At 43.6% G+C, this 27946-nt stretch overlaps 4 protein-coding genes across 5 annotated transcripts in view; 2 read left to right on the top strand and 2 right to left on the bottom strand.

Annotated features, from left to right (window-relative positions):
• Positions 1 to 1420, top strand: part of Adcy3 (adenylate cyclase 3) — a 73627-nt gene extending 72207 nt beyond the window's left edge. For both annotated transcript variants that reach the window (XM_090337354.1, XM_090337355.1), the window contains exons 21-22: positions 25 to 149; positions 473 to 1420. In XM_090337354.1, the coding sequence (XP_090193480.1) occupies positions 25 to 149; positions 473 to 655 (308 nt within the window). In that variant the 3' untranslated portion in view covers positions 656 to 1420. The remainder of the gene's footprint in view (positions 1 to 24; positions 150 to 472) is intronic.
• On the bottom strand, positions 675 to 10833 carry Cenpo (centromere protein O). The gene is made up of 8 exons (XM_090337356.1): positions 10643 to 10833; positions 10281 to 10392; positions 8223 to 8380; positions 5158 to 5272; positions 4389 to 4648; positions 3252 to 3423; positions 2244 to 2461; positions 675 to 1241 (listed from the first exon to the last, which is right to left on the bottom strand). Exons 2-7 carry the CDS (start codon positions 10324 to 10326, stop codon positions 2325 to 2327), a joined length of 888 nt encoding a protein of 295 aa, XP_090193482.1. The 5' UTR covers positions 10327 to 10392; positions 10643 to 10833; the 3' UTR covers positions 675 to 1241; positions 2244 to 2324.
• On the top strand, positions 10267 to 14906 carry Ptrhd1 (peptidyl-tRNA hydrolase domain containing 1). The gene is made up of 2 exons (XM_090337357.1): positions 10267 to 11031; positions 14117 to 14906. Exons 1-2 carry the CDS (start codon positions 10780 to 10782, stop codon positions 14285 to 14287), a joined length of 423 nt encoding a protein of 140 aa, XP_090193483.1. The 5' UTR covers positions 10267 to 10779; the 3' UTR covers positions 14288 to 14906.
• A 9531-nt stretch (positions 14907 to 24437) lies between these two features.
• Positions 24438 to 27946, bottom strand: part of Ncoa1 (nuclear receptor coactivator 1) — a 137892-nt gene continuing 134383 nt past the window's right edge. Inside the window, exon 23 of the mRNA XM_090337358.1 lies at positions 24438 to 26824. Within this exon, the coding sequence (XP_090193484.1) occupies positions 26654 to 26824 (171 nt within the window). The 3' untranslated portion in view covers positions 24438 to 26653. The remainder of the gene's footprint in view (positions 26825 to 27946) is intronic.

Genomic DNA, 27946 nt, shown 5'->3' on the forward strand with positions numbered 1-27946 from the left:
CTGAATGTGATGCCTCTGCTCCAGGTATGAACAAAGGTGGGGTTCTGGCTGGCGTCATTGGGGCTCGGAAGCCACACTATGACATCTGGGGCAACACGGTCAATGTGGCTAGCAGGATGGAGTCCACAGGGGTCATGGGCAACATTCAGGTAAGTTCAGCAACAGAGCAGTGGTACACATGGAAGTCAAGGGCGTGTGCAGAGGGTTAGTGCCTTCACCAGGAGAAAAGCCTCAGCCCACTTCTAATCTTAGGTCCTAAGTTCTGGGTACTTTTGTACTTTCTGACAAGTACCCAGCAATGGTGACCTTTCCTAGCTGGGTCCGCCCATTTTGGGGAGGGTGGAGAGCTCTTAATCTGTCACCTTGGGCTCTGTTGCTGACTGGGACCTGTGTGTCATCATTCTTGGCTCTTCTTCCCAGAGTGGTCTGGGTTCCTCACTAACTGCCTGGCACTGTCTGTTCTCCTGTGCAGGTGGTGGAAGAGACACAGGTCATCCTCCGAGAGTATGGCTTTCGCTTTGTGAGGCGAGGCCCCATCTTTGTGAAAGGAAAGGGGGAGCTGCTGACCTTTTTCTTAAAGGGGCGAGACAGACCAGTGGCCTTCCCCAATGGCTCCTCTGTCACACTGCCCCACCAGGTGGTAGACAACTCGTGAATGGCCTCAGCCCCTGTGATGGATGGGCCACATAAGGGAGAACTTTATTTCTGGAGGTAAAGAAAGCTTTTGGGAAAAGTTAAACGACCAAGTCCCAATGGTCCCAAATTGAAGTACACATTCCCATAGACTTTAGGTTTAAAAAAATCTCGAGCCTTCCTCTGTGAGCTCGGAGGGTGGCCGCATGCCTCTGTGCCTGTAGCTTCCCAGAGTAGGGGCTTAGGCATAGTACTGGAACAGCCCTTCCAGAGCCCCAGCTCCAACTCAGCCTTCTTCCCCAAGTCAGGCCATGGCCACTGTGAGCAGGACCCAGCAGAGGTGGCATGCGGCGTGCCTCTGCTGCTGGCTGAGGGGGTGGGTGCTGAAGAGGAGGGCTCGGCGGGGTCCTGGCTGGGACTTGACAGCAGTGCTTGCACCGTCCCCTGGAGACAGCCGTCTGCACAAGGTACCACTTAGGTTAAAGGCCCTTCCTTATCCTGACGTTCCTGATAATCTTGAAAGGTTCTTCTGGAACCCCTGTCACCTTAGATATGAGAGCAGAATGTGCAATATTTCCTTTCACCTGGTGGGGGGAGGGAGGTGATTTCTGAAAGAAAAATATATAAACAGATCTCTACATTTATATTTTTAACCTGTTTAAAAAAACACTTTCCAATACTGCCTTGCCTTCTGAGCTCTTGCTACAGTCGCCTTTGCTACTGCTTTAAAAGAGAATTTACAGGTATTGGTAAAGAACAAGACTGTTTTATTAAAAGCTTTACTCAACTTGATGGGATCACTGTAGTCATTCTGTTAACATGTTTGTTGACTGCTTGGCTGGCTCAAAGCACTGCCCCCTACCACATGCCTAGAAAGCAAGAACTTAAGCTAAGACTTCTCATTCTACATGGCTTTTTTCTAGAGGACGGCCATACCTGCTTCTTGTGCTCTGCCATTCTCTAGAGCTGGCTGGTGGTACTGCCCATGACTGCCTAATCATCAGGAGGCTTAGGAAGTGGTGTGAAGCCCCAGGCAATAAAGCTCCTATCTGTGATTGACTAACAGGGACAGGAGCTGAAATGGGAGAGCCTAACCAGCCAGACATGCTTTCACACACGTCAGCTGGCCCTAAGCCAAGGAACAGTAAGCACCGGTACAGACAGGAAGGCCCAAGGCCTCGCAATGGGGAGGAAGGATGGTTACTTTGGAGATGATGACTCATGAGACTTTTCTACTTGAGCTGGATTGAACTGACATTCTCCAGATCTCAGCCTCCTAAGTAGCCAGGATTACAGGAATAAGCCACTGGTGCCCAACTCACACTCAGCCCTTTTAAAAAAAATCTATGTGATCTACTTCATAGCATGTGTCAGCGTATTCTGGGTAGTACAGAGGTTTGAACTCAGAGCCTTATGTTTGCTAGGCAAGCATTCACTTGAGCCATGATCCTAGCCCCAAATCTAGTGTCCTGAAAAGCAAAGTCACTCAAGGCTTCCCCTCAAAGGGTAGAAGTACTCGTTAGCCTTTCATAAGGTATCTTCTATCAAATAAGCATCGTGTGCAGACAGACATAGAGAACTTGTGAAAGTTCCAGTGTCTAGAGACATACTTGTTCAGCATCTTGGTGAAGCAGACGTCTGCTCAAGGTGAGGATGGCTCCAGGTAAGGAATGTAGAACCTTTGCATAGTTTCAGCTCCAGACCCTTGAGTCCAGTTTTTCTCCTTGTGAAAAGGAAGCGAATACCCTATGTATGGGGTTTGTGAGGAACAGTGTTTCATGGGACTCCTGATGTTCTGACTGTAATGTGTTAGACTGTGCTTCCATCCCTAAAAAAAAAAAAAATAATAATAATTCTATCAATCTTGCTTATGCAACCAAGGGAAGCAGAGCTGAATCACACTATTCTGAACCCGTGTAACTTTATTGGAGAGTAGAAAGGCTGCCCTTATGAGACCGGTACAATTTTTAAGATTATGGAATTAAAACACACTGCTTAGAGAAATCTAAGACCTATGCTGTGAAATCTAATGCATCAACATTTTACCCTATTGCCAATGTTACATAATTATGGTACATTTGGTTAGAAAGCCTTTCTCAGCTCACTCTAAAAAGCTCCCATTTAGAGAATACACTCTAGAAAGTTTGTGTATACTAACTTGCCCTATTTGGCTACATGGTAAATGAGCCTCAGTTCAGATGCCCCTGTGACTCAGCCTTTTGATCGTTTTTCTGCTAGAGGGGGCCTCCCATGAAAGCAAGTCAGGTAGAACTGAGACATCAAGATAAAATGGCTTCCTTTGGAAAAGTACAAACCCAAAAAGTTTTGAATATGTAGCAGATGATATATCTTAAAAGACAGAGCTTATGAGTAAAGGAGGTATGTAATTAAGTTGGCTGTGATTTAAATAAGGTCAAGACTAATACATTGATGTAAAACCAAACTTAAAAAAATGGATGACTAGGCTATTTTAGTTACCACTTACAAAGAAGAGAGGAAAACCTTAGTTTCTCAAAGAGAAGAACTGTCCTCTAGGGACAGTCCATCTGCTTTGCTCATCCTACACAATGCAGAGCATATCAGACTTAGCAGTTCCACTTACCTGGCCTTCCTCTTACCTTGGTAAGTAACTGTAACATCAGTTGGGAGAGTTTTTGTCAGGTTCTTATACAGCAATCTGGCACAACACAGCATGGACTGAGCCCCCACATTTTCTTTATAAGTAAATGACAGCAGGTTGCACAGGGCATTTCTCTGCAGAGGTCCAGCCAGGGAGGCTGCAAAGTCACTCTAGTGGATGAAGAACAGAGCAAGTGAGTGGACTGCAACACCACAGGCAATGGCTATGCACTTCACACAGGGCTAGCAAAAGGAGGGCCATGAATTCAGAGCAATAAGTAAGGGACAGAAAAGGCCTAAAAATGGACTAGTATTATTGGATGGCCCAGGGTGTGAAAGGAAGGAGAATTTCAGAAATTCACTGACACTATTATACAATAAGATGCTTCATGCCTGCATTTACGTATCAAATGTAACTAATAACTGGCAGCTTGTCTTTCCAAATGCACAGAGGGGAAATACTAAATTTAAATGAGCAACTTACAATCTTATTTGTATTCATTCCCTGTCTCTATGGTTTATACCCCAAATTTAGCTAAACTGCTACCCAGTTAGAAGGGAGGCCAGAGATCTGGAGATGGACAACATCCAGTACTGTGTATCTAAACAGATGTTTCCTTATGGTAGATACCCTCAACATCCATCAGATACTCTGAAAGAAGAGCAACAGTGCTCTACTACCTAGTGATAAAAATTGAGGATCACCATTAGAAGTACATCATCCCTTAGCCAGGACCCACAATTCAGTATCATCCCAAGTTTCAAAAGGGTGAGGAAGAAAAGGAATAGCAATAAGAAACAAGAATTAGAAGCCTGTAATCCTAGCTACTTAGAATGCTGAGACCTGAGGATCATGGTTCAAAGCCAGCCCGGGCACTAAAGTCCATGAGACTCCAGTAAGCCACCAGAAAACTGGAAGTGGTGCTGTGACTTAAGGGGAAGAGCAGTAGCCTTGAGCTGAAGAGCTCAGGGACAATGCCCAGGTCCAGAGTTCAAGCCCCATGACAGACAAAAAAAAAGAGGGGGAGGGGTAAAGAGGACAAACTTTTAGCTCTAACTTAAGAAACATTTAAAATAAAAGAAAACCTATTTTCCTTTGGGGATCCTAAAACAGGGTATCCAACTGCTGTACACACCTGGAGCCGGTCAGCCTGGTACTTCCTCCCAGAGTACGCATTTAGGTAGTCGCTGAGAGTGAAGAGGAAGCGCTGAATATCCGTCTGTAGGAACTGTGCGGCTATCTTTTCCAGAGGAATAAAGGCTGGGACAGAATGGTGATGTATCCACAGTGGCTTCTCGATGACAAGATCCACAAAATAGGAATCCAGTAGGGTCCCCTCAAAGGCGGTACTGATGCACACACAGACCCCACGACTGGTCAGCTTCCCACTAAACCCTGAGCAAAACAGTGAGACAGCACCTCAGCAGATGACAGGCAAAAGCAGCACCTGACTCACTGAGCATCCAGCACCCTGTACATGGCCTGGTATATAGCCACTGTGCACAAATGCTCCCTGAATGAAGGGGATAGAGGAGCCTATGGAAGGAGCTAAGAAGAAAGAAGCCTTAAATATCAAATTATTGAGAAAAACATCCAGTTTACCCCCTCTCCCTCTCTTCCGATTGTCAAACTGTGATAGTCTCCAGTTCTCCCCCCAGCCCTCTCTTATGTACTTAGAATGAAACATAGACCTGACAGGTTTAACCTATCTGATCAGTAACATAGGCAGACTGGCAATGAAAAGGAAGTCTAGTAAAGGGCCAATCAGAAAAATGCTACAAACTAGCATGCCAGTTTGTATAAATCAAGAGGGTAGGGGGTGCAAAACAAACCTTCCTAATCTACACATTAAAGTCCAACAAACTAGAGACATCTAGAATGAATCAGGTCACAAAGAATTGTACCTGTAAACCGATATGCCTGTAGAATGGCTATTACATTTTCTCGTTGTCTTTCCAAAACTGCTTGTTCACTGACCTCCACCGTTTGGTCAGGTTCAACATTAGTAGATGTTTTAGCCTGTAAGAAAGGCAACAAATCAAAGAGATTACTAAGGGGTAAATCACAAAGTTCCTGTCCTCATCTGACTGGACAAAAGCAAAATGGAGTTTTTCTATTATGTAATACATCAAGCACTTTGTGTTGTCATGGTCATGGAGTTGGTGTATACATTCACAGTAGAGGAAGAGTCAGTGGGTCACACAGTGCAGGAATCAAAAGTATAAACTAGGCTGAAGAGCTAGGATTTGGGTGAGGATGGGGAGACTTGTGAGAGGAGGAAGGAAAGTAGTGTGTAATGAAAGTCTGGACTGAGCAAACAGAACAGATGGCTACAAAGCAAAGCAGGGAAGCTGCTCTGGGCCAGACATCAGAGTTTTCAAGCACCAGGACTCTTAAGTAAAGATTGCACTTCCAGCTACAGCCCAGCAGGTGGTGTCAGGCTGCACTTCCCTCCAGAACAACTATGGAAACTGGATAAAATATAAAAAATTCAAAGCAGCAAGCAAGCAAACAGAAAAAAGCCTGAAGTTATTGGAGAGCAACCTAAACACTGCAAGGAATGAAGAGCAAAGACAAAGGCTCTGATGTTGGATGGCTGTTCTGAGGCTTCCTCCTCAGCATTTGCTAATTTGCACCTCAAGTTCCAAGGGCACAAATGGAATCCAGCATTACCAAAGCAACTTTCTATGGGCCAAGATCCCAGGAAACAGGAACCCAACACTCGGCATGCAGTTTGCCCTTGGCATTTGCTCATTGGTTCAATACTGTTCATAGGTGATAAGGGTTTGAAAAACTACACAAGGGGCTGGGAGTTTGGCCTAGTGGTAGAGTGCTTGCCTAGCATGCAAGAATACCTGGGTTTGATTCCTCGGTACCACATACATAGAAAAAAGCTGGAAGTGGTGTTGAGGCTCAAGTGGTAGAGTGCTAGCCTTGAGAAAGTCCAAGGACAGTGCTCAGGCCCTGAGCCCAAGCCCAGGACTAACAAACAAAAAAAAAAAAACCCAAAACCCCAAGAAACTAAAGATGCTTCTTAGGGTCACAGAGGAATATAATACTAGAGTTAAAAAAAAGATATGAGATCTTATGTATCCACTCTCTATTCCCAAGTCAGCAAGTTAAGAAAAAGTTTTAAGTAACTTTAAGTGTGTTAAGCTGGACACAAATGGTTCAAGAGTGTAATCCTAGCTACTCAGAAAGCTGAGTGAGATCTGAAGACTACAGTATGAAGCCAGCCTGAGCAAGAAAGCCTGTGAGACTCATTTCCAATTAATTAATCTGCAAAAGGCCAGAAGTACAGCTCAAGTGGCAGAGCACCAATCATGAATAAAAAAAAACAAAAACAAAAAACTCAAGAGTTAGTGCCCGGACCCTCAGTCCAAACTAGCACCCAAAACCAAACAGTTTACATGAAGTAGACAAACTCTTTGAAAAATACAACTTAGCAAAAGACAGAAAATCTGCAGATAAAAGCAATCAGCTTCAAAATTTAAAAACCCTTACAGATAAAGACTGAAAGTGCCTCACCAGATCATCATAAAAATTTGAGGAAAATAGTGTCAACTTTTTGTTGTTGTTGTTTGTAGGGCTGGAACTCTGGGCCTGGACTCTGTCTCTGTGCTCTTTTGCTCATGGCTAGCACTCTACTACTTACAGCCACAGCTCCACTTCCCATTTTCTCCTGGTTAATTGGAGCTAAGAGCCTCACAGACTTTCCTGCCTGGGCTGGCTTTGAACGACAATCCTCAGACCACAGCCTCCTGAACAGCTAGGATGACAGGCAATAATGTCAGTTTTATATAAATCCTTCCAGAGAATAAAAAAATAAATAAGTAAATACAAAGGAAAAGGGGCTGGGAGTGTGGATTAGTGGAAGCTCTGGGTTTGATTTCTCAGTATCACATACACAGAAAAAAAAGACAGACTGGTGCTGTGGCTCAAGTGGTTGAATGCTAGCTTTGAGAAAGCTTGAGGACAGTGCCCAGGTCCTAAGTTCAAGCTCTAGGATCCGGGGGGGGGGGGGGGGGGAAGGTCAATCTGTTGGAGACTAGTCAAAACCTCAACATGTCATTACAAGGCATTAAAAAAAAATAAATCATAGAGCCGGGTGCAGTGACTCACGCCTGTAGTCCTAGCTACTTAGGAGGCTGAGATCTGTGGATCGCAGTTCAAAGCCAGCCTGGGCACTAAAGTCCATGAGACCCTTATCTCCAATTAACTACCAGAAAACCAGAAGTGGTACTGTGGCTCAAGGGTTAGGGCAGTAGCCTTGAGCTGAAGAGCTCAGGGACAGCACCCAGGCCAAGTTCAAGTCCCACAACCGACCCCCCCCCAAAAAAATCATAGAGACAGGCTTGAAAATTTAAATGCGAAAGTCCTTTAGCAAATAGCAGCAAATCAGCTTCAGCATTATTATAAACAGAATACATCAAACCAAATTTAGCCTATTCTAAGAATTTAAGGGTGGTTTCTTATTCTAACTTCAATATATATATTTTCCTTAAAAAGTTTATTAGCAAAAACCCTGTATTAGCTCACGCCTGTAATCCTAGGTACTCAGGAGACTGAGATCTGAGGATCGAAGTTCAAAGCCAGCCCGGGCACTAAAATGTCCATGAGACTCTTATCTCCAATTAATAACCAGAAAAACAGAAGTGGCACTGTGGTTTAAGGGGTAGGGCAATAGCCTTGAGCTGAAGACCTCAGAGACAGCGCCCAGGCCCAGAGTTCAAGTCCCACAACTGACAAAGTTTATTAGCATGTACTAGTTGACAGGAAGGTTTTATGTGACATTCTGTACATGCAATACAGTATACTCCACAAACTTCATCCTATCACCTTTCTTTATGCCCCATGCTGCTTCTTAGAGCTATTCCAGATGGTTTCACTGTTCTATTTTCATACACCCACATAAAGTACTTAGACCATATTCATCCTCACATTCAGTCTCTCTATTGGCTACACATACTCTGGCTTGGCGTAGCTTCACTTCGGCCCTCAGCTGGTCTCGACGAAGCCTCAGTTCATGGATCTTGGTTCGAAGGGCACTTTCCTTGATCTGGGCTCTCCGAAGCACTTCAGATTTCTTTACTTGAGCCTCTAGTCTTTCCAAGTGGGCTAAAACACCTAAGTTTAAAAAAAGCAACTTTGTAAGACAAAGTTTCTAATTCTGGAAACTGGCTGCATTTTAAGAATGAACAGAGCTGGGCACTGGTGACTAACACCTGTAGTTCTACTTTTTCAGAGAGCTGAGGTTCAAGATTTGAAGTCAGTCCAGGGGAAACAAATATGTGAGACTTTTATGTACAGTTAACCAGCAAGAAGCCAGAAGTGAAGCTGTGACTCAAGTGACATGAACCGAAAAGCTAAGGAAGAGCACAAGACGCTGAGGTCAAGCCCTAGTATTGGTACAAAAGAGAAAAAAAGTTGGGGTTTTTTTGTTTTTTTTTTTCAGAACTCTGTGGCCAGCTGCATACCACTTAAGCCACAGCTCCACTTCTGACCTTTTGCTGGTTAATTGGAGATAAGTCTCCAGGGCTGTTGAGGCTGCCTTTGAACTGTGATCCTTAGATCTTAGCCTTCTGAGTAGTTAGGATAACCAATATAAGCCACTAGCATCCAGTGGTAGTATGTTTTTAATACATAAAAGTCACCAGACCTATTTGAGATCAATGTCAACCCACATAGTGTTAATTATCTAAAGTGTCAGGTTAAGTTTTCCGAATATAACTGATTCTCCATGATCTTAATGACTCAGAGAAAAAGAGGGTCACCAGATTTCACTGACTCAGAAATCATCTAATTCTTAGAATATAGTCACCAGGCTTGAAAAAGTAGGTCAAACTACACAAAGTATTGGCAGTATAAGACTAAAAAGCCGAGAACAGTGGCTCACACCTGTAATCCTAGCCACTCAGGAGGCTGAGATATGAGGATCAAGTTTCAAAACCAGGCCAGGCATAAAAGGACCAAAGAGTCTTATCTTCCAATTAACCTCTAGAAAACGAGAAGTGAGGCTTGGCTTAAGGGTAAGGCGGCAGCCTTGAGCTGAAGAGCTCAGGGAAAGGTCCCTGGCTGAGTTCAAGCTCCATGAACCCCCCCCCCCCAAAAAAAAAGTATAAGACTAGAAAGGCACAACACCAAGAATTGTCCACAAATCTTACTGAGCATTATTAACAAGAAAAGGTACAAAGAACTTCACTTTTAGACAGAAACATGAAGGTAAATCTCAGTTTTCGAACAATTAACTAAGGACCAGTAAAGTTCTTAATTTCATAACGCTAATCAGTTCCAGTAATAGAGCATTTGAAATTTTTTTTTTTTTATTTTTTGCCAGTCCTGGGCTTAAGCTCAGGGCCTGAGCACTGTCCTTGGACTTTTCTCAAGGCTAGAGTTCTACCACCTGAGCCTCAGTACCACTTCCAGCTTTTTTCTATGTATGTGGTACCAAGGAATTGAACCCGGGTCTTCGTGCATGCTAGGCAAGCACTCTACCGCTAGGCCACCCTCCCGGCCCATTTGAATATTTTCTAAAAACTAGATACTTGTACTAGATGCTTTACTTCCAAAGCATGTAAAGGCATGCTATTTCCTATGGATAGCATGAGCTATTTTTACTTGACAATCACAGAGATACATATCTAATACCCACAGTCACCACCACATGCTATCATTTACCTCCACTTATTTTCTAGAAGGAACTGAGGCAGAGAACTCCCTGTAAAGTAACCTTCCCAGGGCCGCAATCATTATAAAGGTGGAGCCAGGTCTATGCAGCCTTGAAGTCACTGGCGCACAGAGGCCCTCGCTCACAAGTAATGCTCACGCTGTCGCTCTGAACCTAAGCCCACATTATGGATGCAACCTACCCGTTTCAAAAGGAGCAGCTGCCTAACAACACTCGAAGCCTTTTCTCCTTGTGGAATGGACTTGGTTAGTTCGTTCCTTTCACCATGTGTTGCCAATAGGGACGGGTCCCACGTCAGCCCGCGCGTTAGTGAAGGGACCAAGGCAACCCTTCCAGTACCTGCTTCGGACTCGCCGTCCAGACATAAAGCACTCGCCGGTTCCATCTCTTCCTCCGACTGTCCAGCGCCTTCCTAGGAAGCTGCCCAGGTTAAGTGTAAGACCCAGGTGTCCTTAATGGCGGAAGAAAACAGTAACAAAGTCCCCTCTGTGCTCATTCACACGGACCCGGAAAACCCAAAGTCCCCGTCGGGCCCGTCAGGGGTCAGCTGCGTCCCAGCTACCCTCCCGCCGCCGGGGAACTCCGCGAGCGCGCTGCCCCTCTGGCCAGCCCGGGCTTCCCTGCACGCAGAAGGAGCCTCACAAAGCCGGGCAGCCCCTCCACCCTGGCCGCGGCCCCGGCCACACTCAGTTTCTCCATACCTCGGCTCGTTCCCACCCAGGCCAGGGGATGAGAATTCCCGCCGTCCCCGCCTTCAAATTCAACCCGCTGGTCCCAGGGTGCTTTGCGCTCCCGCCGTACAAAACTATGGCGGCGCCCAGGACACCCTGATCCCAGCATGCACCGAGGGGCAAGTTCAGCCATTCGGACAGTCGGGAAGATGGCGTCCTCTGGGGCGGAGCTGCAGATCCTAGTACAGTATTTGGTGTTACGAAAAGATTTATCGAAGGCTCCGTTCTCCTGGCCCGCGGGCGCGTTGGTAGCGCAAGCTTGTCACGCTGCTACGGCAGCCTTACACCTCCACCGCGACCACCCGCACACGGCCGCCTATCTCCGGGAGCTGGGGCGCATGCGCAAGGTGGTCCTCGAGGTGAGGTGGGGGCGGAGGGGGCGGGGCGCTGAGGACTTGGGTCCGGATGTGGGCGTGGCTAGGGTCCGGATGTGGGCGTGGTCGAGGCTTCTCAGTGGAGAGGCGAGGGGAGAGGAAGGAAAATCCTCTTAACTCGTACTTGAGGCTAGAAGTTCCAGGGCTTTGTTTCTCGGGAATCCTTCCCCTGCGCCGGGTCTGACTGTGAAGAGCGCACCGAGGGCCGTTTACTTAGGCGTGTTCGCGTCCCCTCAGGCTCTCCGCCGGCCCGTGGCTCCGGCGTCCCTTAGACGACGCTCTGGAGCGCAGAGCGGGGGTTCGCATCCCAGCGCGGGAGGGATGAGGCCACACCGTGCTTTATTCTCAGGGGAGCAGTTCATTTACCAATTATTTCAAAGGGTTTCTTTGTTTTATTTATTCGTGCCGATCCTGGGGCTTGAACTCAGGGCTCTCACGCAGACCCTGAGCTTTTCTGCTCAAGGCTGGCGGTCTACCACTTGAGCCACAGCTCCATTCCAGCTTTTTGGTGCTCAGTGCAGAGAAGTGTCTCCGACTTTCCTGCCCGAGCTGGCTTCCAACCGTCATCCTCAGATCTCAGCTTCCTGAGAAGGTGGGATTACAGGTCTTATTTGAAAATATTTTAGATGCTAGTATCAAACATAGCATCAAAAACACCAGGTACAGGGGTGTAAATTGGGACATCTTTTACCAGGGTGGTCAGGTTCTTTTTTGCAGATAGCCAGACAGATCTTATCCTTTGTGGATTCTGCTGTTAGGAATTCTGTATCTCTTACGAAAATAATCAGATGCAAGAAAAGAGCATTGCACAAAAACATTCATAGGGCCACTTTATTTTTTAAGTGACAACCAGGCCTTCGTGGCTCATTCCTGTAATCTCAGCCACTCAGGAGAGCCGTGCTTCAATTCCAGCTCAGGCAGAAGAGTCAATATGACTCCTATCTTCAATCAGAACAACCAGAAGTGAGGGCTTGCTTTAAGTGGTAGAGCACCTGTCTTCAGTGAAAAACCTAAGAACCTCAAGGCTGTCAGTTCCAAGCTCCAATACCAGCACACAGGCATGGTGAGAAGTTTAAATTTTCAGTGGTAGGGATTGGTTTGTGTCCTTAAATTACTATGCAGCTAGCAGAAATGTTTTTGAAGCATATTTAGTGACATGGAAAAATGTTCACAATATGCTTGTTGAGCTATATTCTATATATTCTATTTACAGAGTGATTTAAAAGTCACTCTGGGGGTTGGGGTAATCCTCTTGTGGCTTACTGCAAAAGATGATCTCTTTGAAGAGCAGTATTGTTGTTAAGGAGTGAAAAAAAAAGCAATAATCTGTAAGAAAATGTTAATCTATGACTAGGCAGAAAGGGTGCATGCAGATAACAATCATTTTGATTGTTATTTGGGTTTTGGGTTTCATTGGGTTTGGGGTTTTGTTTTCTTTTGGTGGTACTGAAGTTTGAATCTAAGGCCTTAGACTGCTAGGAAGGTACTCTGCCACATGACTCACATCTCAGCCCTCATTTATAGTCTTTAATGTGAAGACTCCCAAAAACATCAGGTTCAAGACCCCTTTTCTTTGAAGCACATGAAACACTAAAAGATATCTGACAATTCCCGTTTTTTTTTGTTGTTGTTTTTTTTCTTTTGATCATGGGGCTTGAACTCTGGGCGTAGGTGCCGTCCCTGAGCTCTTCAGCTCAAGGCTAACACCCTACCCTTAAACCACAGCTCCACTTGTGGTTTTCTACTGGTTAATTAGAGATAGTACCGGGCTGGCTTTGAACTTTGATCCTCATATCTCAGCCTCCTGAGTTGCTAGGATTACTGCACCCAGCCCAATTCAAACATTTTAACCTCTACTAAAAGTAGGGGACTTAGGAGTCTACTGATTAAATTGAGTTACTAAAATAGCAACTCAAATGTACAAGGCAGTCTTAAGATTAACTAGACCAGGGCCGGGAGTTTGGCCTAGTGGTAGAGCGCTTGCCTAGTATGCATGAAGACCCGGGTTCGATTCCTTGGTACCACATACATAGCAAAAAGCAGGAAGTGGTGCTGAGGTTCAAGTGGCAGAGTGCTAGCCTTGAGAAAGTCCAAGGACAGTGCTCAGGCCCTGAGCCCAAGCCCAGGACTGGCAAAAAAAAAAGATTAACTAGACCAAGCATCTGGGCTTAAGCCTAATGTCATTGCATTTGTATTACTACTAGGAAGGATGATTCTTTCACAATGGAAAAAAGAATCCCAGCCAAGTCACATAAACTCATGATTATACAACCAATAGGTGATAGAGTAAGAGTTTCAAGTCCAGCAGTCTGGTTCAAATACCTATTATATTTGCCGCCCCAGGGGGAATAATGGGACCCTCCCCCAGCATGGCTTGTTGGAAGGATATAGGCCTGGGAGTGGCACTCCCAGCATTCCCTTTAGTTACCTTATTGGTTTCTGCCTTTATAGGCAAAGTATGTGTCTTATACAAAATAATACATTCTTTTCTGAGCAATAATTTTAGTAGTTCCTGCAATAGTATTTAGCACGGACTTCTGAATTGAGTGACAATGATGGCCCAGAAACAAGTTTACAAGAATGTTAGTGAATGGTTTGTTCTTCCTTCCATAAAATAGGAGTCATCCTAGCAAAAGGGAGACTGTTGTAGGTTTGAGGGGAGAGAGGAGAAAGGTGCTTGTGACTGTAGAAACCCTTCCAGCAGTCAGCTCTCACAGTCAGAACGGGAGGAGGGATTAGGGATCGCCATTGCAGGTACTGTTGTAAAAATGAACTAAAAGTGCTATGGAGTATAATTACTGACAACACAGGTAACAATATCTCAAGAGAGAGGAGAAAAATCTTCGGTCCATATACAAGACTATTAGTGTCTCCCTGTCTGCCCTCTCCCCAGCACTCTGCGCCCACATGTCTAAGACCCTGTGGAGGGAACGGCAAACCAGGAAATCAAACTTCATGTGGAAGAGCTGTTTCTCTAGTTTCAGTGAAGAGAGGCCTCTATCTTTGTGTGGCCTTCTGTTGTTTCCTAAATAGGCTATCCAATCTGTGTTCTGTGTTCTACACCTCTTAGGCCCCAGATGAGACCGCCCTGAAGGAGCTGGCTGAGACCCTGCAACAAAAGAACATTGACCACATGCTATGGCTTGAACAGCCAGAGAATATTGCCACTTGCATAGCACTCCGGCCGTATCCCAAAGAAGAAGTGAGCCAGTATTTGAAGAAGTTCCGATTGTTCAGATGATTACTGCTTTGGTATATGTGAATGTCAGCTGGGCCCAAAAGTAGAACACCATCCTTTCCAAAGCACCGAGTATTTCCTTGCTTTTCCCTTTCAATCATGACTGTTTCTTGAGAGTCAAAACACATGTTCAAATTAAAAATGATCATTAAGAACTTCTTCTTATTATTACTAATAGTAAGTTCAAGTTAGGTAAGCAGCAATATTATCTAAGGGTGATTGCCTGAAATAGGGAGATTGGGTCTGGCTGGTGCCGTCTTGGCACATGATGGATGGTAGGGTTTGTCTTCATTGGGGCAGGGGAGGGGAGGGAGGCAAAGCCACAGCCTCCCAGGTGATGGACATGCCTGAATCTCTGAGGTAGAAGTGGGCACTTGGTGGACAGATTACTAAACCTGTCAATCCAATGCCAAGGACTGGACTTTCCTTCCCCCTGCCCCCTGATCTGACCATATTTAAGCCCAGACCAGGACAGGTGCCACTATACCATGCCAAGTGCTTCTGTGTTCGTGTCCTGTCTCCTGTCTCTTCTCTGGTCACCATGGCATCCCCATTTAGCTCTCCATTGGAGCTGAATTGGTTTGTTGGCATTGTTTTTGTTCTTTCTTTCCTCTCTGGCCTTCACAGCTCAGTTTCCTAACAGTGTTAGGTATATTTGCTGGCTGCTGGTCTTTGAGACAGGAGTTCACCATACATTGCTGACCTTTTAATAAAGATTTCAAGATATGATCTTTCAAAATGTGGCTTCTCCATTTTCTCACCCTACAACAGCCCATATAGTAGATTTGAATTGATTCCGTTATGAAGGTCAAGAAAACTCCCAGCATGATTATCTCCAGTTCCACATATTTTCTCCCACATGGCATGATTTTATTCTTTATAACTGGCAACACTTTAGTGCATGTAGATATCATCTGTAACTGCAGGTATTCTTTGCATCTCAGTCACTAGATACCGAGGAGCCATATTTTGAGAGATCAAATTGAGAGACTTTATTGGAAAGCTGGCAAAAACAGGTGGACTCTTGTCACAAAGACCTACAGCCTCTCGAATATACTAAGTGTATTAGAAAACTGAGCCATGAGCAGGAGAGGAAAGAAAGAGCAGGAAAACACCAACGAGCCAGATCCGCTCTAGTGGAGAGCTCAAGTGGGATGCCATGGTGACCTGAGGAGAGCAATGAGACATAAAATATGAGGCATAAAGGCATCTGAGCTGATCTGGGCCTAAATAGGGAGAGAGGTAAGGGGCAGGGTCACAGGAATCTCGCAATTTTAATGACAGGGTTGACAGGTCCAGTAACTGTATCCAAGTCCTAGCCCCACCTTTAGGAATTCAGGCACACCCATCACCCGGGCTCTGCCATAAAGACAAGATGGTGTCAGTCAAACCCAGTTCCCTGTCATCCACCACATGGCCAAGATGGCACTGGTTAGACCCAGTCTCTATTTCAGTGTGCCGATATGTCCGTTGAACGATGGGTGTGTATCCAGGAGTAGTATCGCTGCATCATGTGGCAGCTCCGTTTTAAGCTCTAGAAGAACCTCCACACGAGCACCACAGTGGCCACACTAGTTTTCATTCCCATCCACAGTGTATGAGGATTTTTTTCTCGCTGTATTCTCACCATTATTTTTTTTTTTTTATTTTCTTGATGATAGCGATTCTCACTGGGATAGAATCTCATGTAATTTTGATTTATATTATCCTTATGGCTGAAGATACTCAATACTTTCTCATGTAATTATTGGCCATTTATACTTCTTTTGAGAACTCGGTTTGGTTCATTTGACTATTAATTGATTGGATTATTTGTTCTTTGGGTATTTAATTTTTTTTTACTTCTTTATTCTGAATAGCTGGCAAAGATTTTCTCCCATCTGTAGGCTTCTCTTCACTGTGGTAATTGTTTTCTTAGCTGCCCAGAAGCTTTTAATTTGATGCAATTCTATTTGTCACTTCTTTTTATTAGATTTTGGAGTCCAGTTCAGAAACTATTGCCAAAAGCCTGTATCTTGAAGTGTTTTCCTCTTAACAGTTTCAGAATTTTAGGTCTTTTATACAGGTCTTTGAACACATTGAAACGAGGGTTTTTTTTTATGGTTTTTTATTTTTTGTTTTTTATGTGGGAGAAGATACTTGGGTTTGAACTCAGAGCTAGGCAGCTTCTACTGTGGAGTCACATCTGCAGAACTGTTTTTTCACTGCTTGCTTTGTGTGTGTGTCAGTGCCTGTATTAGGGCTTGAACTCAGGGTTTCAAATTCTCACTTATAGCTGGCATTCTATTACTTGTGCTATGACTCCAGTTCCAGCTTTTTGGTGTAGATAATAAAAGCTAAGAGTCTTAGAGGTAAGAGTCCCTCAGGTATTTCTTCCTAGGCTGGCTTTGAACCTTGACCCTTAGATTTTAGCCTCCTGAGTAGCTACTATTGTTATAAGGAAGAAAATAGGAGAAGCCCCATTTTGAGAGGTCAAATCTTGGAATCATCAGTAGAGCTCTAGCAGTATGCAGGCAGCAATTGTTAGGCTTGGAGCCTACAAATAACACAGTTAAGAAACATGCCCGAGGGGAAAGAACAAAAATACCAACAAACCAATTTAGTTCAAATGGAGAGCTGAATGGGGGTGCCATAGTGATGGGAGAAGAGCCAGGAAACAGGACATGAACATGGAGATATGAGGCATGGCATACTCTGAGTCTAAATAGGGTTAGGTCAGGGGCAGGGTCACAGGAAATTCCCATTCCAGGTACTGGACTGACAGGTTTAGTATCCTATCAGCCAAGTGTCCACCCCCAGGCCCATCACTTGGAAGGTGGGGTGGAGGTGGAGTGGAGTGGGGAACAGTCACCTTTCCCCACCATGGGGAGAAGATGCCAGACCCTACCATTAACCAGGTGGCCAAGATGGTGTCAGCCAGACCTGACCTCCCTCCTTCACTATGATAGTGAAATGGGGAGCCTAGGTGTTGAACACAGGTGGATAGATAATTGGGTTTAACTGGTGCCATTTTGTCTTCATGCTTGGTGAAGGAAGGTGAAGTCCTACTTCCCAGGTGATGGATGTGCCTGAATTCCTAGAGGAGGAGCTGGATACTAGGTTTCTGAACCTGTCAGTGCAGTGCCTTAAACTCATGAGACTCATGAGTTTCTTATGACTCTGCCACCGGCCTGTGACCCTATTTAAGCTCAGACCTGTTCAGACGTCATTGTGCCATGCTTCATTTCTGTGGCTCTCTTTTGGTCACCATGGCATCCCACTTCAGTTTTCCATTGCAGTTAATCTGGTTTATTAGTATTGTTTGGCTCTTTGTCTTTTCCAGCTCTCACGGGTCAGTTTTCTAACAGTGTTAGAGTATTCAAGGAGCTTCAGGTCTTTGTGACAGGAGTCTACCTGCACATACTGGCTTTCTAATAAAGTCTCCTAATTGGACCTCTCAAAATATGGCTTCTTTGTCAGGATTGAGTAATCTCACAACAATAGGTGTGAACCACTAGCACCTGGCCTCACACTGCTTATTGTTTGATTAAAATTTTGCTTTCTACCCACATACATACCTGGACTACAGTCTGCGTGTTCTAGGCTTCCTGTGTCGTAAGTGGGATGAAAGGCTTATGCCTCCACATCTAACTTCTGTTGCCAAAGTCTTGAGGACCTTCTTGTCCACGCTGGTCTGGAACCTCACAATCTCAGTTTGGTTCTCTCAGTTGTAGATGAGCTATTGGTGCTGTCTTTTCATGTTTTTTGCAACTCAGTTGGCTGTGGTCAGGTGGATATATTTCTGAGTGTTCTATTTGTTCCATTGGTCTATGTTTTTGTGCCAATACCATTGTTTTTGTTACTATGCCTCTATAATAACTTGAAATTAGATATTGTGATACCTCAAGGATTGCTTTGGCTATCATGTCATCCATATGAATTTTGGGATTATAATTATAATTATTATTATTTTGTCTTTTTGTGCTGACTGTAGGGCTTGAACTCAGGGCCTGGGTGTTGACCCTGAGATTTTTTTTTTGTTGTTGTTATAGGTGGTCATAGGGCTTGAACTCAGGATCTTGGAACTGTCCCTTTTTCCACTCAAGGCTAGTGCACCACTTTGAGCCACAGCACCACTTCTGGTTTTCTGTTGGTTAACTGGAGGTAAGACTTTCTGCCCTAGCTGACTTTGAACTGCAGTCCTCAGATCTCAGCCTCATGAGTAGCTAGGATTACAGGCGTGAGTACCACTGATGCCTACCTTTCTTTTTCTAATTTTATAAAGAATGGCATTGGACTTTGGTGAGGATTTTATTGAATTTCTGTAGATTTCTTCTCGTGATAATGTGCCTGATTAGGGAGGTTCCCTTCTGTCATTAGTCAAATTAAAAATAAATCACACATGGTGATCTAGGAAAAAAAAAAACCCAAATACTTTTTCTGCATCTACTGATGTGATTGTGTGGCTTTTCTGTTACTATGGTGTGTTACAACTAAACTTCATCCATTGAATCATCTTTATCCTGGAATAAACCCCACTTGCAGTTATCATTTAGTGTAAGATGGCCTAGTTAAAAGACCTAGGCTTCTGTTATCTTTCAGATTTTTGGCTTTAAAGACCAACAGTAGTTTAATGATTTCCAAGTTCCCATTTTGTGTGTGGGGGGGGGCGGGTCATGGGACTTGAACTGGGTCTGGGCAGTGTCCCCAAGCTCTTTAGCTCAAGGCTACTACCCTATCCTTGAGACAAGCCCCACTTCCCGTTTTCTAGAGGTTAGAGATAAGAGTCTCAGGTCCTTTTGTGCCTGGGCTGGCTTTGAACCTTGATTCTCAGATCTCAACCTCCTGAGTAGCTAAGATTCCAGGCGTGAGTCACCTTACTTGGCTCCAAGTTCCCACTTTCAGCACGAAACACATCCCTACATTTCTCACTACGATGCACATGGCCAATAGCAATCTTTGACTTGTGACAGAAAATGAACCACACCTGCTTCTCTTCCCCATCTGCTAAGGCAATTCCATCTTGCTCAGGTCCCAAGTCTGTGTTACTTTAAAACATTCTTAATAGGGCCAGGAGTTTGGCCCTGGTCGAGTGTTTGCCTAGCCTAGCATGCATGAAGATCTGGTTCCTCAGTGTCACATCGATAGAAAAAGCCGGAAGTGGTGCTGTAGCTCAAGTGGTAGAGCTCTAGCCTTGAGAAAGCCCACCTGAGCTCAAGCCCCAGAACTGGCAAAAATAAATAAGGGCCGGGAGTTTGGCCTAGTAGTAGAGTGCTTTCCTAGCACACATGAAAACCCGGGTTTGATTCCTTGGTACCACATACATAGAAAAAAGCTGAGAGTGGTGCTGTGGCTCAAGTGGTAGAGCTCTAGTCTTGAGAAAAGTCCAAGAAAAGTGCTCAGGCCCTGAGTTCAGGCCCCACAACTGGCAATAATAAATAAATAAATAAATAAATAATCCTAATAGTTTCCTAAAAGGGCTCCTGGCTTCTTCAAATGTCTTCTGCATTTGCCGCCTTCTTCTTCTTCTTCTTCTTCTCCTTCTCCTCCTTCTTCTTTCTTCCTCCTCCTCCTCCTCTTCTTCTTCTTCTTCTTCTTCTTCTTCTTCTTCTTCTTCTTCTTCTTCTTCTTCTTCCTCTTCTTCCTCCTCTTCTTCCTCCTCCTCCTCCTCCTTCTTCTTCTTTTTTGTGGGTCATAGAGCTTGAACTCGGCATGGGTGCTGTCCCTAATTTCTTCAGCTCAAGGCTACCACCCTACCCTTGAGCCAAGCCACACTTCCCTTTTTCTAGAGGTTAATTGGAGATAAGAGTCTCGGGTCCTTTTGTGCCTGAGCTGGCTTTGAACCTTGATCCTCAGATCTCAGGCTCCTGTGTAGCTAAGGATTACAGGCGTGAGACACCACGCCCGGCTTTCTGCATTTGCCTTCTTTATAGCTATTCTCAACATGAAAGCCAGAGAGCTCCTTTCCAGATGTAGGGAAGACTCCCCGTCCTTTGTCATCCTGCAGGCTCTCTACCCAGAGTACGAGCCAAAATTTCCATGTGATCCTTAGCCCTCATTACCTCTGAGACTTTGTTGCCTCTAATTCTCATTCCTTTTGTTCCAGATAAAGCCCTTTGCATTTTCTGTCTAGAAAGATCTTGGTATATTTTTTCCTTTCTTTTTTGATGGTTATGAGGCTTGATTCAGGGCCGTCCCTAAGTTCTCTTGCTCAAGGCTAGTGTTACCACTTTGAGTCATAGCTCCACTTCAAGTTTTCTGATGATTAATTGGAGATGAGTCTCATGGACTCTCCTGCCCAGGCAGACTTTCCACTGTGATCCTTAGACCTCAGCCTCCTATGTAGCTAGGATTGCAGGCATGAACCTCTAGCACCCAGCTCTGCTTCCTTTTTTTTTTTTTTAATCTCATAAATTGCCATTATTTAGGAGTTGGGTGAAAAATTGGAGCCACAAAGTGCGATACAGACAGGAGACATGATCAGTTTAATCCAATGATAAAATAATTACCCTAGGTCTTCATTTTCTTTGGTTCAATTGTTAGAGGTATATAGATTCTGATTCTATAGTAAGTAGTATCACTTATAAGCCTATGATAAGTGCCATGACATTCCTCCTCAATGAAATACTAAGGCAGAGCTATACTTTATGGTCCTTAAAGGGAAGTTAGAAGAATCTAGTGACCAGTCATTCTTTTTCTTTTTTTTTCACTTATTAGGAAAATATATCTTTCTCCTTCATACCCATGCATTTATATGTTTAAGAATCCTTTCATATTAGAGCTCTGGCAACTATCCATCTCACATGTGAAGCAGAAGGAACACAAAGGCACAGTTTCAAGACAAGCTCATTAACACCTTCCTAGCCTATGAGAGTGGAAAACAGACATTGGTTAGAGTTGAATGCTTGCATTGTAGCTATTTGGAAGACAGCTCTTTGAGGTTTTCCAACTTGTCCTTTAGTCAAAGAAACAATTATTTTGCTTCTGGCCAATTATAGAAAACAACTAAATTTCAGTAAACTTGAAAGCATAAAAAAGCTACTTTGAGCTAGAAGTGGTGCTTTGGCTCAAATGGTAGCACACTTAGCTTTGAACAAAAAAAAAAAGTTCAAGGATAGTGACCAGGCCCTGAGTTCAAGCCCCAGTACTGGGAAAAAAAGAAAGAACTACTTTGAAATGCTTGTTTTAAAACTGTTGGGAATAAAAAGATTCAAAACCTCCTGAATTTCATATCATACGTGGCTTAATCACTTGGAGAACAAATTCTACATTTTCAAAAGTTGATGCTTATAACTGTTGTTTCAGTTATAGTTTGGTTAGAATAACTTCTGTTTTAGGAATCATGTTGAATCAAGTGTGTGTTGAATCATACAGGGAGGGTTATAACTATGCTGGAGGCATTTTAAAAGTGGAGAAAAAAAATCTGCCTTTTCTTCAGGTCTGTGTCATTTCTCCTTCCCTAGTTCATTATTCTTCAGAGCACTTGTCATCTGGTTGGTTGCTAATCAACCTTTAATAGAAAGAAAGCTCCCTGAAGACCAGGATTTAAAAGTTTTTTCTTCATTGATATAGTGACAGTCTTGAATGTGCCTGGAAAATAGTAACAAAAACTGTCCAAAAACTATATGCTCTTATTACTTTAAAACTTTTCATTATTACTGGGTACCTGTGACTCAGGTCTGTAATCCTGAGACATGGAGGACTGAGGATCAAAATCAACCTGGGCAGAAAAATCTTCAAGACTCTAATAAACTAGTAAAGTGCTAGGCTGGAGGCATGGCTCAGTGGAGAGCCAGCAAGAAAAACCAAGCCAGAGTGAGGCCTTATGTTAAAACCCTCGTACCAGTGTGCACACACACAAATCACGTTATTAAAGACTGATTTACACTGTTCTATTTTCACAAATACCTTTTTCTAATAAAAGTCTTTACAAGAAGTTTTCAAGGGAAAAGTAGAATGACAAACTAAAATCCAAGTATAGAGATGCATGACTTTTTTTGGGGGGTGGGGGTCCAGTCCTAGGGCTTTGACTCAGAGCTTGGGCACTGCCTTTGGGCTTCTCAACGCTATTACTCTACTGTTTGAGCCACAGCACTGCTTCCAACTTTTTCTGTGTATCTACCCCAGGGCTTCATGCATGCTAGGGAAGCACTCTACCACTAGGCAACATTCCTGGCCCAGCTTCATGTTTTTTTGTTTGATTTGGTCAGACTTTATATTCTAGATTCCTAAGTGATTATCATCTAAAGTATAATTAACATCAGAATATCACTTTAAAAATGCTTATTTTGCAGCAATTTTTTAAAATATTGCCCCCAGCTACAGATTATTGTACTGAAGAACCAGAAACCTGAGTTTCTGGCTGGATAAGGCCAGTTATGGAAAAGACCTGAGCTACCAGCTGGTTCAATTTCCAAAGGAAGTTGGTGCCCAGGCCTAGTAGTGCATGTTCCTTCTGGGGCCAAAGGCTAACTTCATTACTTTGCAGCTCACCAGCTGAAAGAACATAATGACATGTTTATGATGCTCAGAACACTAGTTAACAATTTTAAATGCCAGCTCTCTGGGGCCCTTGACTATCTTCAGGCCTTCACATATGTGGCTGCTCTGAATTCCTCTTCTGTCTCTTTGCCAATCAATCTTACCTCAGATCCATCTCTTTGTTCTTCAGACAATGTCTTACCCATGAGTCAGCTCAGAACCGTCCTTTTCACCATTTAACCCAACGCCCACTGTTAACCTTCTCCCACCATGTGAATGTAAGTTCCATAAGGCTCCCAGGAGCCTTGGATAAAGAATCAAGTGTCAAGTGAGTGAATGAGGGGAGAGCATTATGTTTCGGTGGCCATACAAGCAGGTAAAGCAAATTAATTTAGTGCTGGCAGAAAGGGTTCTGGATGAATATTTCCTTCAGTATTCTCATCCAGTAAAAAGAATTTATGGCCTTCATTAAATCATTAAACTGTGGGAAGCACAAGGGTGTTCAAGGATCAAGCGGCTCTGACTTGGTCAGTTTTCGGTTGCAGCTGCTCTTTGGGAAGAGCTGTCAGTGTCAGAAAGGACATCAGCACAGCTGCCGGTATGGTAGACACAAGTCCTTGCTAAGGTTCTAAGACCTGTGGGAACAGAACCTACCTTTGGCAAACCATACAGAAAGCTATTTCTGTATTTTCCCTCAGTTGTTTTGAATTGTTCTCCATTCCTATGTGCCTTCGCTATGTTCAGCTTCATCTATTTGTATCATATCCCATATCTGTTGTTTCTCCATAAATGATTCTAAACAACAGCTACCAAGTATGCGACTTGACATGTGGGAATGAGTATAAGTACATCTCCCTCTAGTATGAAATCAGCTTACCCCTCTCACCCCCCCCCTTCTTTTTTGTCAGTCCTGGGCTTGAGCTCAGGGCCTGAGCACTGTCCTTGGACTTCCTCAAGGCTAGAGCTCTACCACTTGAGCCTCAGTACCACTTCCAGCTTTTTTCTATGTATGTGGTACCTAGGAATCAAACCTGGGTCTTTGTGCATGCTACGCAAGCACTCCACCACTAGGCCAAATTCTCGGCTCCTCACCCCCACTTTTTTTGTGTGCCATTTCTAGCACTTGAACTCAGAGATTGGGCACTGTCCCTGAGCTATTGAGCCATAGCTCCACTTCCACCTTTCTGGTAGTTACTTGGAGATAAAGTCTCACAGACTTTCCTGTCAGACTGGCTTTGAACTATGATCCTAAGATTTCATCCTACTAAGTAGCTAGGATTACAGGTGAGAGCCACCCAGCTTGTTAATCCTTGGCATCACTTACTTTAAATATTGTTGGATTTTAGAAGTACTAGTAAGACATACAGTCTTACTTTTATAGAGTCTCATGCTAATGAAGCATCTATACTGGAGTAAAGCTGTAAGCAGACCGTCCTAAGCAGGATTGAGAAGACATGCTATGTGTGGCTCTCAAGCGCTGCCTGGACCAGATCTTCCTGCCCCAGATAGCAGGCCCTGTCTATGTTAGCCGGAAAGCTCCTACCACAACTTCACTTTGACCTTCTCAAATGTCTCCAGGCTGGTTCATGTTAGGGTGACTTTGAGGATCTATGGTTTTAAGTCATTCTGGGCTTTGACAAGTCCTACCCACTATAGGTTTCATTTCTCTCCTATAAATGAAGAGGCAACCCAGGAGGTTGTTAAACAAATTCTATTCAGTAGCTGGAAAAGTGGATTTCCTGTGTAATGACAGGAATTACATAGAAGCAAGCAATTGTATTTTCCTCAGATGTAGCAATAATTTTAATCTGTACATACATAAAACAAACAGTGCAATTATAAAACCTTGAAGGTGACATGCATACTTTAAGGTGCAGTTGGGATGGGGGGGGGAAGATGTTGCATCTCCATTTTTCCTTACTGCTTTGCTTTCTAGTTCCTTCTGCAAAAATGCTGAGTCAGGAAACTTCATCTGGAATGCTGAGTTAAAGGTGAACTTCCTGAAGTCTGCACATCCAAATATCACAAACAAAATGGAAATGACTTCCGAGAACAGTTTGATTAGGGACTAGAGTAGTATGGCTGGGCTTTCAAGCTGGAAATAATGAAACCAGGGATGCATTTATCAGAAAAACTAAAAAGAGATAATGTTTGTAACTGAGTGTCCTATTTCTGTTTCATAGTTGCTACCCACAAGAGCCCTTCCAACAATTTTGAGATTCGGTGTAGTTTCTGAATAGATGCTGATCAATGGAGTAGTTTGGAGTAGGGGTGGTGAGATGCAGAAAGAAGGACCCCGGGAAATGGCTTCTTCCTTGACGTCTGAGTCCACACTCCTCGTCCACGTTGGTTCTTATGGCCTTTCCTCTGCCATGCAGACAGAGGTAGCTAGTGCAGCTCAGAGTTGTCATCGTTCACAGGCCCAGGGATGCAGATCAAGGAGAGCAGTGGGGGTCACCTTTGTTTCTTCCACAATGACTTCCTCAAGCTTTCCTGGCCTGTGGTGGAACTTCTAGAACAGAGTCAGTTCACTGGCTCCTTCCTCAGAGGCCAGGATGAGATGGGATGTGGCAGAGTGACAAAGACACAAAGGGAAAATGTGGCACCAATGAGCCTCAGAGCAGGATAGACCCACTGTTATTTGCACTGATGGAAATTCAAATTCCCAAAGTCAATCTAATAATAATAATAATAATAAAAAAAAACCCAAACCAGATTTTCTTTGAGCACTGATTTCCCTCTGTACAAGTGACTTGTGCACTTCTGGTCAGTGACCCCAGATGCTCTGGGGTGGCCTGCGCTAGCTAGCTCAGCTGCAGCAGCTCTTTCTGGCACTGGCACTTTGCTCTGAGCCCCAAAGCAAATCCACACATGGCATCATAGTTACTAAAATAATAAAATATTACTAGCCAAATGTAACTGCAATTCAATCAATGTTATATTTCACACACAAGTTTAGAAAAATCAAGAGTATGATCATAAAAGCAAAAAATTAAACAGAAGGAAATCAATTTCTACAAGAAATCAAATATATTTACAGTGAGATTTAAGGGAAAAATAAGCTACTTGAATCATAAATTTAATTTTATTTTAAATAACTTGAGCTACCTCAGCGGTTAACACAATAAGAGCAGAAAGAACAGGCTGCCTTTCCTCCCTCCCCCAGATTTAATAAGCAAATTATATCTACAATAATTGTCAGAACTTATTTCATGTCCTTCACTCATCTCATTAAAATTATTGCATTTTCCCCAAACCGTATTTTTGGATTCCTCTGTGAATATGCCATCCTCCTTTCTGGAGGCATCTTGGTTTAAATCCATCTTTTTTTAAAAAGGAGAGAAGGGATACATTTGTGGAGGCGAAGTATTCTCTTGAAGCCAACAGACAGAGTTGCTAGAAGAAGCTGATTGTACACAAGAGCTGCCTGGGGGTCAGGGCAAGAAAGGTTGTTTGTGAGGAACGCGACAGACAGCCGTGGTGGACGCACACAGCAAAGTCACACAGGCCCTCCTTCCCAGGGGTCAGGACTGAGCCAGCGAGGCACAGCTTTGTCTTCCCCTTGGAACTTGTCATTTTGGTTCTTCTCCAAAAGCCTTCATCCAGATAAGAAGCCAATGACTGATTACAAAAATAAGAATAATTAAATTTGGCTCAAGAAATAGATTGTCCAACTGTCTGCCTTGTTATTTTTTTTCCAATATCCAAGGCCTTTACAAAGAAAGAAACAAACAGTCTCTCAATCTCCTAACAAAAGTGAACTGGTTATTTTATTTTATTTTTTGCTCCAAATGCTACGACCTGAAGAATGGCTGCAGATTGAGATATCAAAAATCTCAGAAAAATATATAATATATTTTTATATCTCTGTATGTCTATATTTTAAGTTTCACATTCCTTTAAAAGTGGTTATTCAGTCAGTAGCTGCTGAAGGAGGCTCTTCTGCTGGGCCTGGGGGGTCTGTGGTCCTGATGTGGGCTTTTGAGTTCCCAGTGGACCAGGCTGGTTCAGGTAAGGGTCCCCGCCTACCAGATTCACTGTACACTGGACGTCAGCAAACACCTGAACCTGTTGCACCTGCTGGAACACAAATAAAAGATGTGTTTAGACAGAAGGGTCTGCCCCCCCGGCTTATGAGTGGGTACTACTTGAAGTGGAAACTCACTAGAGCATTCCTCTAGTCTGTAGTCACCACAGAGAAGAACTCTTCTGTCTTCTTGTCCTACAAAAAGAAAATCGCTGCACTCATTTTGCTCAGGGTTCTGGAAAGTTCACACTTTAAAATAAGATCAAAATCGGAATGGTCACGCCTCCTACAGGTTGCCATCAACCCTGAATGGGAGCACCACTGCCAACACTGGCCAGGGTGAGAAAACCCAATTTCACAGTTTGGGAATCCTGTGGTGGGTTTTAAAAACAACATGCTATTTGGAAAACCAGTTCATTCCACAGGTGACTTTAGTAGGATTAAAAAAAATCTTTACAGTGTCACTTAGAAATTAAGGGCTATTATTCAGTGTTAGCAAAATAAAACCACTACAACTCAGGAACAGGACCTCAGCTTACTGAGGTTAATGTCCATGAGGTTTGTGTTGTATCTAAAAATATTATTACATACTTTCACATATTGGCTTTAAAATTACAATAAAGTATCATAGCGATTTCATATTTGACTTTTTCCCGATAATCTACGTAAGCACAAGGTAAAAATGACAGTAAATCTACTAGCTGAGGACAGTGTGAATTTTCCCTTTAACTACTTGGAGGAGTAACATTCTTTTAAACTGTCTCAAGTTCCATAGTTATAACATTTTTCTATTGGGAAAACAAAGCCAGAAGTTAAGACTTTATACCAATCAGCCTTATTTTAAAAAAGGTACCTGAAGAACTGAGTAGGGCCGATACCACATTTCTGGATGTACTGGAACAGAAATACCTTGTAAAATATCTCAAACTCATGCCTCATGTTTAACAGGCTCACAAAGTAGTTTAGCTTAGTGATATATTTTTCATCATCCATCACTAATGCATTTAGTCAAGTTTTGATGGCCAAATGTCAAATGCTCTGCCTATCAATTTCTATACCAGTTTAGACATGATGGATCCTTAATCCACTTGTGACCCTACTCTGCTTCTTCTTATCCGGTGAACTAAACCCCTTGTTAGATAAATTTCTCTCCATATCTTTCTCTTTCCCTGATG

This window comes from Megascapheus bottae, chromosome 7 (assembly GCF_031878675.1).
Source record: "Megascapheus bottae isolate mThoBot1 chromosome 7, mThoBot2.hap1, whole genome shotgun sequence".
NCBI classification, from domain to species: domain Eukaryota; kingdom Metazoa; phylum Chordata; class Mammalia; order Rodentia; family Geomyidae; genus Megascapheus; species Megascapheus bottae.